Raw genomic sequence first — 14589 nt, 5'->3', positions numbered from 1 at the left:
AGGTTCATTAATGAATTCAGCTTTGCTTTCAGGTCCATAAATGAATATAGCTTTTCCTGCAGTGTCATTAATGAATACAGCTTTGCCTGCAGTGACATTAATGAATACAGCTTTGCCTGCAGGTCCATTAATGAATACAGCTATACCTGAAGGTCCATTAATGAATACAGCTTTGCCTGCAGAGCCATTAATGAATACAGCTTTGCCTGCTGAGCAATTAATGAATACAGCTTTGCCTGCAGTGCCATTAATGAATACAGCTTTGCCTGCAGGTCCATTAATGAATACAGCTTTGCCTGCAGGGCCATTAATGTATACAGCTATATGTACAATGCTGTTAACAAATGCATCTATAGCTGCAGTTCTATTTATGAATAGTGCTATACATGTAGTGCCATTAATGAATACAGCTATAAGTGCAGTTCCATCAATGAATACTGCCATACCTGCAGTTCCATTAATGAATACAGCTTTTCCTGCAGTTCCATTAATGAATACTGCTATACCTGCAGTTCCATCAATAAATACAGCTTCGCCTGCAGGTCCATTAATGAATACAGCTTTGCCTGCAGGTCCATTAATGAATACAGCTTTGCCTGCAGGTCCATTAATGAATACAGCTTTTCCTGCAGGTCCATTAATGAATATAGCTTTGCCTGCAGGTCCCTTAATGAATACAGCTTTAATTGCAGAGCCATTAATGAATACAGCTTTGCCTGCAGGTCCATTAATGAATACAGCTTTGCCTGCAGGTCGATTAATGAATACAGCTTTACCTGCAGAGCCATTAATGAATACAGCTTTGCCTGCAGGTCCATTAATGAATACAGCTTTGCCTGCAGAGCCATTAATGAATACAGCTTTCCCCACAGAGCCATTAATGAATACAGCTATACCTGCAGGTCCATTAATGAATACAGCTTTGTCTGCAGCACCATTAATGAATACAGCTTTGCCTGCAGTGTCATTTTTGAATACAGCTATACCTGCAGGTCCATTAATGCATACAGCTATACCTGCAGTGCCATAAATGAATACAGCTTTGCCTGCAGGTTCATTAATGAATTCAGCTTTGCTTTCAGGTCCATAAATGAATATAGCTTTGCCTGCAGTGCCATTAATGAATACAGCTTTGCCTGCAGTGCCATTAATGAATACAGCTTTGCCTGCAAGTCCATTAATGAATACAGCTTTACCGGCAGGTCCATTAATGAATACAGCTTTGCCTGCAAAGCCATTAATGAATACAGCTTTGCCTGCTGAGCCATTAATGAATACAGCTTTGCCTGCAGTGCCATTAATGAATACAGCTTTGCCTGCAGGTCCATTAATGAATACAGCTTTGCCTGCAGTGCCATTAATGTATACAGCTATATGTACAATGCTGTTAACAAATGCATCAATAGCTGCAGCTTTATTTATGAATGGTGCTATACATGTAGTGCCATTAATGAATACAGCTATAAGTGCAGTTCCATCAATGAATACTGCCATACCTGCAGTTCCATTAATGAATACAGCTTTTCCTGCAGTTCCATTAATAAATACTGCTATACCTGCAGTTCCATCAATGAATACAGCTTCGCCTGCAGGTCCATTAATGAATACAGCTTTTCCTGCAGGTCCATTAATGAATATAGCTTTGCCTGCAGGTCCCTTAATGAATATAGCTTTAATTGCAGAGCCATTAATGAATACAGCTTTGCCTGCAGGTCCATTAATGAATACAGCTTTGCCTGCAGGTCGATTAATGAATACAGCTTTACCTGCAGAGCCATTAATGAATACAGCTTTGCCTGCAGGTCCATTAATAAATACAGCTTTGTCTGCAGGTCAATCAATGAATATAGCTTTACCTGCAGAGCCATTAATGAATACATCTTTACCTGCAGAGCCATTAATGAATACTGCTATACCTGCAGGTCCATTAATGAATACAGCTTTGCCTGCAGTTCCATTAATGAATACTGCTATACCTGCAGTTCCATTAATCAATACAGCTTCGCCTGCAGGTCCATTAATGAGTACTGCTTTGCCTGCAGGTCCATTAATGAATACACCTTGGCCTGCAGGTCAATTACTGAATACAGCTTGGCCTGCAGGTCCATTAATGAATATAGCTTTGCCTGCAGGTCCCTTAATGAATATAGCTTTAATTGCAGAGCCATTAATGAATACAGCTTTGCCTGCAGGTCCATTAATGAATACAGCTTTGCCTGCAGGTCCATTAATGAATACAGCTTTACCTGCAGAGCCATTAATGAATACAGCTTTGCCTGCAGGTCCATTAATGAATACAGCTTTGCCTGCAGGTCAATCAATGAATATAGCTTTACCTGCAGAGCCATTAATGAATACATCTTTACCTGCAGAGCCATTAATGAATACTGCTATACCTGCAGGTCCATTAATGAAAACTGCTTTGCCTGCAGGTCCATTAATGAATACAGCTATACCTGCAGGTCCATTAATGAATACAGATTTGCCTGCAGGTCCATTAATGAATACAGCTTTGCCTGCAGGTCCATTAATGAATACAGCTTTGCCTGCAGAGCCATTAATGAATACAGCTTTCCCCACAGAGCCATTAATGAATACAGCTTTGCCTGCAGGTCCATTAATGAATACAGCTTTGCCTGCAGCACCATTAATGAATACAGCTTTGCCTGCAGTGCCATTATTGAATACAGCTATACCTGCAGGTCCATTAATGCATACAGCTATACCTGCAGTGCCATAAATGAATACAGCTTTGTCTGCACGTTCATTAATGAATTCAGCTTTGCTTTCAGGTCCATAAATGAATATAGCTTTTCCTGCAGTGCCATTAATGAATACAGCTTTGCCTGCAGTGCCATTAATGAATACAGCTTTGCCTGCAGGTCCATTAATGAATACAGCTATACCTGCAGGTCCATTAATGAATACAGCTTTGCCTGCAGAGCCATTAATGAATACAGCTTTGCCTGCTGAGCAATTAATGAATACAGCTTTGCCTGCAGTGCCATTAATGAATACAGCTTTGCCTGCAGGTCCATTAATGAATACAGCTTTGCCTGCAGTGCCATTAATGTATACAGCTATATGTACAATGCTGTTAACAAATGCATCTATAGCTGCAGTTCTATTTATGAATAGTGCTATACATGTAGTGCCATTAATGAATACAGCTATAAGTGCAGTTCCATCAATGAATACTGCCATACCTGCAGTTCCATTAATGAATACAGCTTTTCCTGCAGTTCCATTAATGAATACTGCTATACCTGCAGTTCCATCAATAAATACAGCTTCGCCTGCAGGTCCATTAATGAATACAGCTTTGCCTGCAGGTCCATTAATGAATACAGCTTTGCCTGCAGGTCCATTAATGAATACAGCTTTTCCTGCAGGTCCATTAATGAATATAGCTTTGCCTGCAGGTCCCTTAATGAATACAGCTTTAATTGCAGAGCCATTAATGAATACAGCTTCGCCTGCAGGTCCATTAATGAATACAGCTTTGCCTGCAGGTCGTTTAATGAATACAGCTTTACCTGCAGAGCCATTAATGAATACAGCTTTGCCTGCAGGTCCATTAATAAATACAGCTTTGCCTGCAGGTCAATTAATGAATATAGCTTTACCTGCAGAGCCATTAATGAATGCATCTTTACCTGCAGAGCCATTAATGAATACTGCTATACCTGCAGGTCCATTAATGAATACTGCATTGCCTGCAGGTCCATTAATGAATACAGCTATACCTGCAGGTCCATTAATGAATACAGCTTTACCTGCAGAGCCATTAATGAATACAGCTTTGCCTGCAGGTCCATTAATGAATACAGCTTTGCCTGCAGAGCCATTAATGAATACAGCTTTACCCGCAGAGCCATTAATGAATACAGCTTTGCCTGCAGGTCCATTAATGAATACAGCTTTGCCTGAAGTGCCATTAATGAATACAGCTTTGCCTGCAGTGCCATTATTGAATACAGCTATACCTGCAGGTCCATTAATGCATACAGCTTTAACTGCAGTGCCATTAATGAATACAGCTTTTCCTGCAGGTCCATTAATGAATATAGCTTTGCCTGCAGGTCCCTTAATGAATACAGCTTTAATTGCAGAGCCATTAATGAATACAGCTTTGCCTGCAGGTCCATTAATGAATACAGCTTTGCCTGCAGGTCGTTTAATGAATACAGCTTTACCTGCAGAGCCATTAATGAATACAGCTTTGCCTGCAGGTCCATTAATAAATACAGCTTTGCCTGCAGGTCAATTAATGAATATAGCTTTACCTGCAGAGCCATTAATGAATGCATCTTTACCTGCAGAGCCATTAATGAATACTGCTATACCTGCAGGTCCATTAATGAATACTGCATTGCCTGCAGGTCCATTAATGAATACAGCTTTACCTGCAGAGCCATTAATGAATACAGCTTTGCCTGCAGGTCCATTAATGAATACAGCTTTGCCTGCAGAGCCATTAATGAATACAGCTTTCCCCGCAGAGCCATTAATGAATACAGCTTTGCCTGCAGGTCCATTAATGAATACAGCTTTGCCTGAAGTGCCATTAATGAATACAGCTTTGCCTGCAGTGCCATTATTGAATACAGCTATACCTGCAGGTCCATTAATGCATACAGCTTTAACTGCAGTGCCATAAATGAATACAGCTTTGCCTGCATGTTCATTAATGAATACAGCTTTGCTTTCAGGTCCATAAATGAATATAGCTTTGCCTGCAGTACCATTAATGAATACAGCTTTGCCTGCAGTGCCATTAATGAATACAGCTTTGCCTGCAGGTCCATTAATGAATACAGCTATACCTGCAGGTCCATTAATGAATACAGCTTTGCCTGCAGAGCCATTAATGAATACAGCTTTGCCTGCAGTGCTATTAATGAATACAGCTTTGCCTGCAGGTCCATTAATGAATACAGCTTTGCCTGCAGGTCCATTAATGAATACAGCTTTGCCTGCAGGTCCATTAATGAATACAGCTTTGCCTGCAGGTCCATTAATGAATATAGCTTTGCCTGCAGTGCCATAAATGAATACAGCTTTGCCTGCAGGTCCATTAATAAATACAGCTTTGCCTGCAGGTTCATTAATGAATACAGCTTTGCCTGCAGGTCCATTAATGAATATAACTTTGCCTGCAGGTTCATTAATGAATACAGCCTTGCCTGCAGGTCCATTAATGAATATAACTTTGCCTGCAGGTCCATTAATGAATATAGCTTTGCATGCAGAGCCATTTATGAATACAGCTTTGCCCGCAGAGCCATTAATGAATACAGCTTTTTCTGCAGGTCCATCAATGAATACAGCTATACCTGCAGGTCCATTAATGAATACAGCTTTGCCTGCAGGTCCATTAATGAATACAGCTTTGCCTACAGGTCCATTAATGAATACAGCTTTGCCTGCAGGTCCATTATTGAATATAGCTTTGCCTGCAGTGCCATTAATGAATACAGCTTTGCCTGCAGGTCTATTAATGAATACAGCTTTGCCTGCAGGTCCATTTATGAATACAGCTGTGCCTGCAGGTCCATTTATGAACACAGCTTTGCCTGCAGGTCCATTATTGAATATAGCTTTGCCTGCAGTGCCATTAATGAATACAGCTTTGCCTGCAGGTCCATTAATGAATACAGCTTTGCCTGCAGGTCCATTTATGAATACAGCTTTGCCTGCAGGTCCATTAATGAATATAGCTTTGCCTGCAGGTCCATTAATGAATATAGCTTTGCCTGCAGGTCCATTAATGAATACAGCTTTGCCTGCAGGTCCATTAATGAATACAGCTTTGCATGCAGTGCCATTAATGAATACAGCTTTGCCTGCAGGTCCATTAATGAATACAGCTTTGCCTGCAGGTCCATTAATGAATACAGCTTTGCCTGCAGGTCCATTAGGGAATATAGCTTTGCCTGCAGTGCCATTAATGAATACAGCTTTGCCTGCAGGGCAATTTATGAATTCAGCTATGCCTGCAGGTCCATTAATGAATACAGCTTTGCCATCAGTGCCGTTAATGAATACAGCTTTGCCTGCAGGTCCATTAATGAATACAGCTTTGCCTGCAGGTCTATTAATGAATACAGCTTTACCTGCAGAGCCATTAATGAATACAGCTTTGCCTGCAGGTCCTTTAATGAATACAGCTTTGCCTGCAGGTCCATTTATGAATACAGATTTGCCTGTAGTTCCATTAATGAATACTTCTATACCTGCAGGTCCATTAATGAATACTGCTTTGCCTGCAGGTCCATTAATGAATACAGCTTTTCCTGCAGGTCCTTTAATGAATATAGCTTTACCTGCAGAGCCATTAATGAATACAGCTATACCTGCAGGTCCATTAATGAATACTGCTATACCTTTAGGTCCATATATAAATACAGCTTTATCTGCAGAGCCATTAATGAATACAGCTATGCCTGCAGTTCCATTAATGAATATAGCTTTGCCTGTAGGTCCACTAATGAATACAGCTTTACCTGCAGAGCCATTAATGAATACAGCTTTGCCTGCAGGTCCATTAATGAATACTGCTTTGCCTGCAGGTCCATTAATGAATACAGCTTTACCTGAAGAGCCATTAATGAATACTGCTTTGCCTGCAGGTCCATTAATGAATACTGCTTTGCCTGCAGGTCCATTAATGAATACAGCTTTGCCTGCAGGTCCATTAATGAATACAGCTATACCTGCAGGTCCATTAATGAATACAGCTTTACCTGCAGGTCCATTAATGAATATAGCTTTGCCTGCAGGTCCATTAATGAATACAGCTTTACCCGCAGAGCCATTAATGAATACAGCTTTGCCTGCAGGTCCATTAATGAATACAGCTTTGCCTGCAGGTCCATTAATTAATATAGCTTTACCTGCAGGTCCATTAATGAATATAGCTTTACCTGCAGAGCCATTAATGAATACAGTTTTGCCTGCAGGTCCATAAATGAATACATCTTTGCCTGCAGGTCCATTAATGAATACAGCTTTGCCTGCAGGTCCATTAATGAATATAGCTTTACCTGCAGTGACATGACTTTCTTCTGGTTTTCCTTCAGCTGTGAGGTCTGTGATTTCAGTTCCTGTTTCAGCATCTCAATCTGGGACTGCAGTTGTTTCTCACGCTCCTTCAAAGTACCAAATAACAAAACACACGCAGTAAAGTGTATGTCCATGTATAATTGTTACCATTGGAGTACCCATGGTAGGTTAACAACTCACTTTTGTTGTGATTATTTAGGTATTATACTGTTTTTTCGAAGAATTGTGTCTACAAAAAGCTGACATGATTAAAGCATTTTTTTAAAGCCATAACATATGGAGGGATGTATAGTCAGGTGCATTGCTAAATGTCTTCCACTTAGAACTGGTATACACAGTTTTTGAATCTGACAAAGTAAATAATTTCAATAGTTATGCACTTAAACAAAATTTGCAACAGATTTACATCTATTTGTTGAAGCTTAGGTCACATCCTCACAAAGCTCCCGTATGAACATTTACAGAAATGCTTACATTTTATAATTATCTGCATAGTAAGTGCTGAGATCTTTATACATAAAACTGGTTTTTACAACTATATATTTCCAGAATACTGATAATATATATATATCATTATCCTTTTGTGAGCAGAAAACATTTTATTCAAAAATACAAATACAAAATTTTATACAAAGTTTTCTCTTAAGAACTAGTTAAGTTACAACTTCCATATGGTCCTTGGCAAATACCGGCCCAGACTTCCAATGGCAAGCACAAAGTCTACATACCAGGGCCCTCTGGTCCGACTCTAAGCACATAGTCTTCGTACTGGCCAAGACCCACATTGGCAAGCACATACTCTACATAATGACCAAGACCTACATTGGCAAGCACAGACTCTACATACCAGCCCAGACCTACATTGGCAAGCACAGACTCTATATACCGGCCCAGACCTACATTGGCAAGCACAAGCTCTTCATACTGGCCAAGACCTACATTGGCAAGCACAGACTCTACATACCAGGGCCCACTGCTTGGACTCTACCGGCCCAGACCCACATTGGCAAGCACATAGTCTACATACCAGCCCAGACCTACATTGGCAAGCACAGACTCTACATACCGGCTCAGACCTACATTTGCAAGCACAGACTCTACATACCGGCTCAGACCTACAATGGCAAGCACAGACTCTACATACTGGCTCAGAACTACAATGGCAAGCACACTCTACATACCGGCCCAGACCTACATTGGCAAGCACAGACTCTTCATACCAGGGCCCACTGCTTGGACTCTACTGGCCCAGACCCACATTGGCATGCACATAGTCTACATACCAGACCAGACCTACATTGGCAAGCAAAGACTCTACATACCAGTTCAGACCTACATTTGCAAGCACAGACTCTACATACCGGCCCAGACCTACATTGGCAAGCACAGACTCTACATACCGGCTCAGACCTACAATGGCAAGCACAGACTCTACATACCAGGGCCCAGACCTACATTGGCAAGCACAGACTCTACATACCAGGGCCCAGACCCACATTGGCAAGCACAGACTCTACATACCGGCCCTGACCCACATTGGCAAGCACAGACTCTTCATACCAGGGCCCAGACCTACATCGGCAAGCTAAGACTCTACATACCAGGGCCCAGACCCACATTGGCAAGCACAGACTCTACATACCAGGGCCCAGACCTACATTGGCAAGCACAGACTCTACATACCAGGGCCCAAACCTACATTGGCAAGCACAGACTCTACATACCAGGGCCCAGACCCTCATTGGCAAGCACAGACTCTACATACCGGCCCTGACCCACATTGGCAAGCACAGACTCTACATACCAGGGCCCAGACCTACATTGGCAAGCACAGACTCTACATACCAGGGCCCAGACCCACATTGGCAAGCACAGACTCTACATTCCGGCCCTGACCCACATTGGCAAGCACAGACTCTACATACCAGGGCCCAGACCCACATTGGCAAGCACAGACTCTACATACCAGGGCCCAGACCCACATTGGCAAGCACAGACTCTACATACCGGCCCTGACCCACATTGGCAAGCACAGACTCTACATACCAGGGCCCAGACCCACATTGGCAAGCACAGACTCTACATACCAGGGCCCAGACCTACATTGGCAAGCACAGACTCTACATACCAGGGCCCAGACCCACATTGGCAAGCACAGACTCTACATACTGGCCCAGATCTACATTATCAAGCACAGACTCTACATACTGGCCCAGATCTACATTGGCAAGCACAGACTCTACATACCGGTCCAGACCTACATTCGCAAGCACAGACTCCACATACAGGTCCAGACCTACATTGGCAAGCACAGACTCCACATACCAGGGCCCAGACCTACATTGGCAAGCACAGACTCCACATACCAGGGCCCAGACCTACATTGGCAAGCACAGACTCCACATACAGGTCCAGACCTACATTGGCAAGCACAGACTCCACATACCAGGGCCCAGACCTACATTGGCAAGCACAGACTCCACATACCAGGGTCCAGACCTACATTGGCAAGCACAGACTCCACATACCAGGGTCCAGACCTACATTGGCAAGCACAGACTCTACATACTGGCCCAGATCTACATTGGCAAGCACAGACTCTACATACCGGTCAGACCTACATTTGCAAGCACAGACTCTACATACCGGCCCAGACCTACATTGGCAAGCACAGACTCTACATACTGGCTCAGACCTACAATGGCAAGCACAGACTCTACATACCGGCCCAGACCTACATTGGCAAGCACAGACTCTACATATAGGCCCAAACCTACATTGGCAAGCACAGACTCTACATATCGGCCCAGACCTACATTGGCAAGAACAGACTCTACACACCGGCCCAGACCTACATTGGCAAGCACAGACTCTACATACCGGTCCAGACCTACATTGGCAAGCACAGACTCCACATACCAGGGCCCAGACCCACATTGGCGAGCACAGACTCTACATACTGGCCCAGACCTACATTGGCAAGCACATACTCTACATACCGGTCCAGGCCTACATTGGCAAGCACAGACTCTACATACCGGTCCAGACCCACATTGGCAAGCACAGACTCTACATACTGGTCCAGACCTACATTGGCGAGCACAGACTCCACATACAGGTCCAGACCTACATTGGCAAGCACAGACTCCACATACCAGGGCCCAGATCTACATTGGCAAGCACAGACTCTACATACCAGGGCCCAGACCTACATTGGCAAGCACAGACTCCACATACCAGGGCCCAGATCTACATTGGCAAGCACAGACTCTACATACCAGGGCCCAGACCTACATTGGCAAGCACATACTCCACATACCAGGGCCCAGATCTACATTGGCAAGCACAGACTCTACATACCAGGGCCCAGACCTACATTGGCAAGCACAGACTCTACATACCAGGGCCCAGATCTACATTGGCAAGCACAGACTCTACATACCAGGGCCCAGATCTACATTGGCAAGCACAGACTCTACATACCAGGGCCCAGATCTACATTGGCAAGCACAGACTCTACATACCAGGGCCCAGACCCACATTGGCAAGCACAGACTCCACATACCAGGGCCCTCTGCTCGGACTCAAGTCTCAGCTGCTCCTGCCTCTGCATGTGGTCTCTCTCCAGCTCTCGCAGTCTCATCTCCGCCATCATCTTCTCCTCCCGAGTCATCTTCAGCTCTCCCTAAAGTTAGGATTGCTTACGACTTCAAAGCTTTTAAAATATTTTCATCTTGACCTCATTTTAACATTTGCAACATTAAGGTTAAGCTGCTAACCATTCATTACAGTATTTGAGAAAACTTTAAACTGCAAATTTGTTTGCACTCTGATTTTATTTTAAAGGTGGCATCTATATTTTAATACAGACCATTAAAAGAATGTCTAAAAAATAACTTCTGGGGTATCAAAATGCTTTTACAGCTTACACCTAAAATGCAAATTGTACATTCCAAACGCAGAGTTTTAGTTTGCCTTACCAGTAGGGCCTCTTCTCTCCTTTTCACAGTGACATCGGACACAAACCCTCGTGCTGATAGCTGCTCCTTCAGCACCGTGTCATGTCTAACATGAGAGTTGCAATCATTTGAGCTGCGTTCTGAGAAAACTGGGCATAATGCATGTGCGTAAAGTATCATCCCAGACTTGCCTGTGCAGTCTGCACAGGCTAAACAGGGACGTAACTTTCCGCCTAAATTGGATTTTTGCTAAGAAGAGACTTCATTTAAACGATAAATGCCATATGTGCATAAAGTGTTGTCCCTGATTAACCTGTGCGGATTGCACAGGCTAATCTGGGACGACACTTTACGCACATGCATTATGCCCAGTTTTCTCAGAACAAGAATCATTTTAGTCACTTTCTGGAAAAACTGGGCTTAAGGCATGAGCGCAACGTGTCTGCTTTTATGGAATATTTATTTTACAGACAGGCTCTTTTAAACAAAAATCTAATTAAGGAGAAAAGTGTTGTCCCTGATTATCATTAGCCTGTGCAGACTAGAAACTAATCTCGGTAGACAACTTGCACACATGAATTAAAGGGGTCTTTTCACATTTTGATAAGTTGACAAAATTAACAAAATTTGTTTCAGATTCGCAAATTTTCGTTGTAGTAATGATATTTGCGAGAAAAGGGTAATACTGAACATTTACCATGCTCTGAAATAGCATTATTAGATCTTTTGACGATTTAAAAACCTTAAAATTATAAAGCGTTGCAATAAAAAAACGATTGAATAATTCGGAGAGTTCTGTCGTTGTCGTAATATTTTATGATACTACGAGGAATAATTATAGAAAGTATAAAATACATCATTCATTTTATGAGCATGGATGGCCAATGGTCTAAGAGATAGACTTTTACTCCAGGGGTCAATGGTTCAACCCAGTTGAGGGTGACTTTTTTCTTTCTTAAATTTCATTCTTGTTTTTTTTTTCTGGACATTTTTAGATCCAATGTTTACATTTTTCAATATAAAGCATTTAATGACAAACTTCTAGACATACCAAAATCTGTGAAAAGGTCCCTTTAAGCCCAGATTTTCTAAAATGACCCTCATTTATTATGAAGAAATACTCACAATTTAACAAGAGTGAATTAATGTTTCAGTATTTAATAATGGGATCATTAGATCTAAGCATTTTTTAACCCAAATTTGCTTAATTTAAACAGATTGAGATATAACCTAAGCAATATCCTTTTGATTAAAGGGGCCTTTTCACAGATTTTGGCATTTTTTTAACTTATTCATTAAATGCTTTATATTGATAAATGTAAACATTGGATCGTAAAAGCTCCAGTAAAAAATCAAGAAAAAAATTAAAAAAAGAAAAAGAACATTGCCCGGAGCAGGTTTCAAACCAGTGACCCCTGGAGTCCTGCCAGAGTCCTGAAGTAAAAACGCTTTAGCCTACTGAGCTATTCCGCCGGGTACACATTCTTCATGTATTTTATACCTTATATAAGCAATCTTCGTAGTTTCACAAAATTTAACGACAAAAACAGAACTCTCCAAATTATTCAATCGTTTCGCGTTGCAACGCTTTATAATTTTTAGGTTTTAAAATCGTCAAAAGATGCATATAATGGCTATATTAGAGCATGGTTAATGTTCAGTCTTACTGTTTCCTCACAAATATCATAACTAAAACGAAAACTTACGAATCTGAAACAACTTTTTTCAATTTTGTTAATTTACCAAAGCGTGAAAAGATCCCTTTAAAATAGATCAAACCTAAGATTGTGATAATAATCATGTAATTCAAGAGTTTGCCTGCAGTATTTAATAGAAATAAGCTCCTTCATATAATACAAATACTGGCATTCAATACCAATTAACAAATGCTCTACCTTATTGCCATCCCTGTCTTTGGATTAACAGACTATTGAGGAATTGTCTGTGAATAAAATGGCATTTTCAATAACAGAGGACAAACCTCTTTCTCGTGTTTTCCAAGTATCTGGCTTTCAAATAAACCTGTTGGTGTAATAGGAGCAAAATAAAGTAATTTACTGTTGCTATCAAATACTTTAGTATTTTCTTATGAGCAAAATTTCCCTTTTAAACATCTAAACCTTGATTTTGGGTGGAAAAAAATTTAATTATTAAGTAGCAGTGACCTTGACTGTTGACCATATGCTATATGCAATCGTAAAACAAGTTTTGAAAGAACAATTTGCCCTAAATATATAGCCCACCAAATATTTTTATGATCTATTTCAGTGACCTTGACCTTGATAACACCCCTCCCAATGGCAATCAAATGAAATAAGGTATCTTTTTATAAAGTTCTATAACAATTGTTCATTTAATTTTCAAGGTTTGAGTACAAACAATTCTTCAGTATTTATCAACAGTGACCCCAGCTCTGATCCACCCCGCCCCATATCCAATCCTATGCTTTGTATGGATATCAGTTATTTATGTATGATGTTTCACTACCATTAATGAATCTAAGCTCTACCAATTTTCTGTATTTAGCAACAGTGAACTTGACCAAATCTGAAATCCCAAACAAAGTTTTGTGGATTATGAATTTATGTTTGAATATTTATGACAATAATTGACTTTGTTCTCATGTTGTTGAGCAGAATCTATTTCCTATTTTTAGAAACAATGACCTTGACCTTATGCATTGTGTATCTTGCACTGTATGGAATCTTTATATAAATTTTCAATACGAACAATCTGTGTGTTCCAGATGATTGAACTTTTATTTTTTATATTTACTATACATAACCTTGGCCCTGACTTTAAATACCGTATATGCCATCACAGAAAGGTCTGAATAAAAGGTGTTTACGTATAAAGTTTCATTACAATAACGCCACTTATTCTTGAGAAATAAAAAAGAAAACTGTTTTGCTATTTTTTTTATTACAGTGACCTTTACCTTGCCCCAGCCTATCCCATACAACAGCCCAAAGTGGGTTTGAAACGAGGCATCTACATATGAGGCTTTATTTAAATATTCAACTTTGAGCATCTTAAATCGTGCCCATAACAAGTGTCAACAAACATAGCATATGATGTCATTTCAATATAGGCAAGATTTTAAAGTTTCAGTGAAATCTCTCAAGACACTCTTGACAATTTAGCTTGCCAAAAAACCTACCAATAGCATACATGCACATTTTATAGTATATAAGGGCCCTTAATTATGGCACTTTTTTCACAATATTTTCATATACAATGGTACTTTGAAACATTAAAAGCTGGAGTAACGAAACTTTGTCTTTTGTTCTTAAACCTTCCGATTAAGTGTACATGTTAATTCCTAAACACAGTCTATGAAGTAATTTTAATTTGGGGTATACATGTTTAAACTTGAAATCTCCCAATCCATTCATGAGCACATACTACATATAAGCACCTAGATAACCACAACACTTTATCCAAGCTCAAACACTGATGCCTGGGCAAGTAGAATAGCTTTCCTGTTTTTCGCGAAGTAAACCTAAAAACCAATTATAGCAAATAATCAATCTACTATAATGATAGCGTATAACTAACAACAAAA

The 14589-nt window shown here is 40.8% G+C and overlaps 1 protein-coding gene across 2 annotated transcripts in view; it reads right to left on the bottom strand.

Moving 5' to 3' along the window:
* LOC127837054 (uncharacterized) overlaps positions 1 to 14589 on the bottom strand; it is a 68603-nt gene that overhangs the window by 8684 nt on the left and 45330 nt on the right. For both annotated transcript variants that reach the window (XM_052363859.1, XM_052363867.1), the window contains exons 29-31: positions 11046 to 11130; positions 10631 to 10750; positions 7047 to 7151 (exon numbers count right to left, since the gene is read on the bottom strand). In XM_052363859.1, coding sequence (XP_052219819.1) covers positions 7047 to 7151; positions 10631 to 10750; positions 11046 to 11130 — 310 coding nt within the window. The remainder of the gene's footprint in view (positions 1 to 7046; positions 7152 to 10630; positions 10751 to 11045; positions 11131 to 14589) is intronic.

The sequence above is a fragment of the Dreissena polymorpha genome, chromosome 1 (assembly GCF_020536995.1).
Source record: "Dreissena polymorpha isolate Duluth1 chromosome 1, UMN_Dpol_1.0, whole genome shotgun sequence".
In the NCBI taxonomy this organism is placed as follows: Eukaryota; Metazoa; Mollusca; class Bivalvia; order Myida; family Dreissenidae; genus Dreissena; species Dreissena polymorpha.
This window is presented reverse-complemented; position numbering and strand designations above follow the sequence as displayed.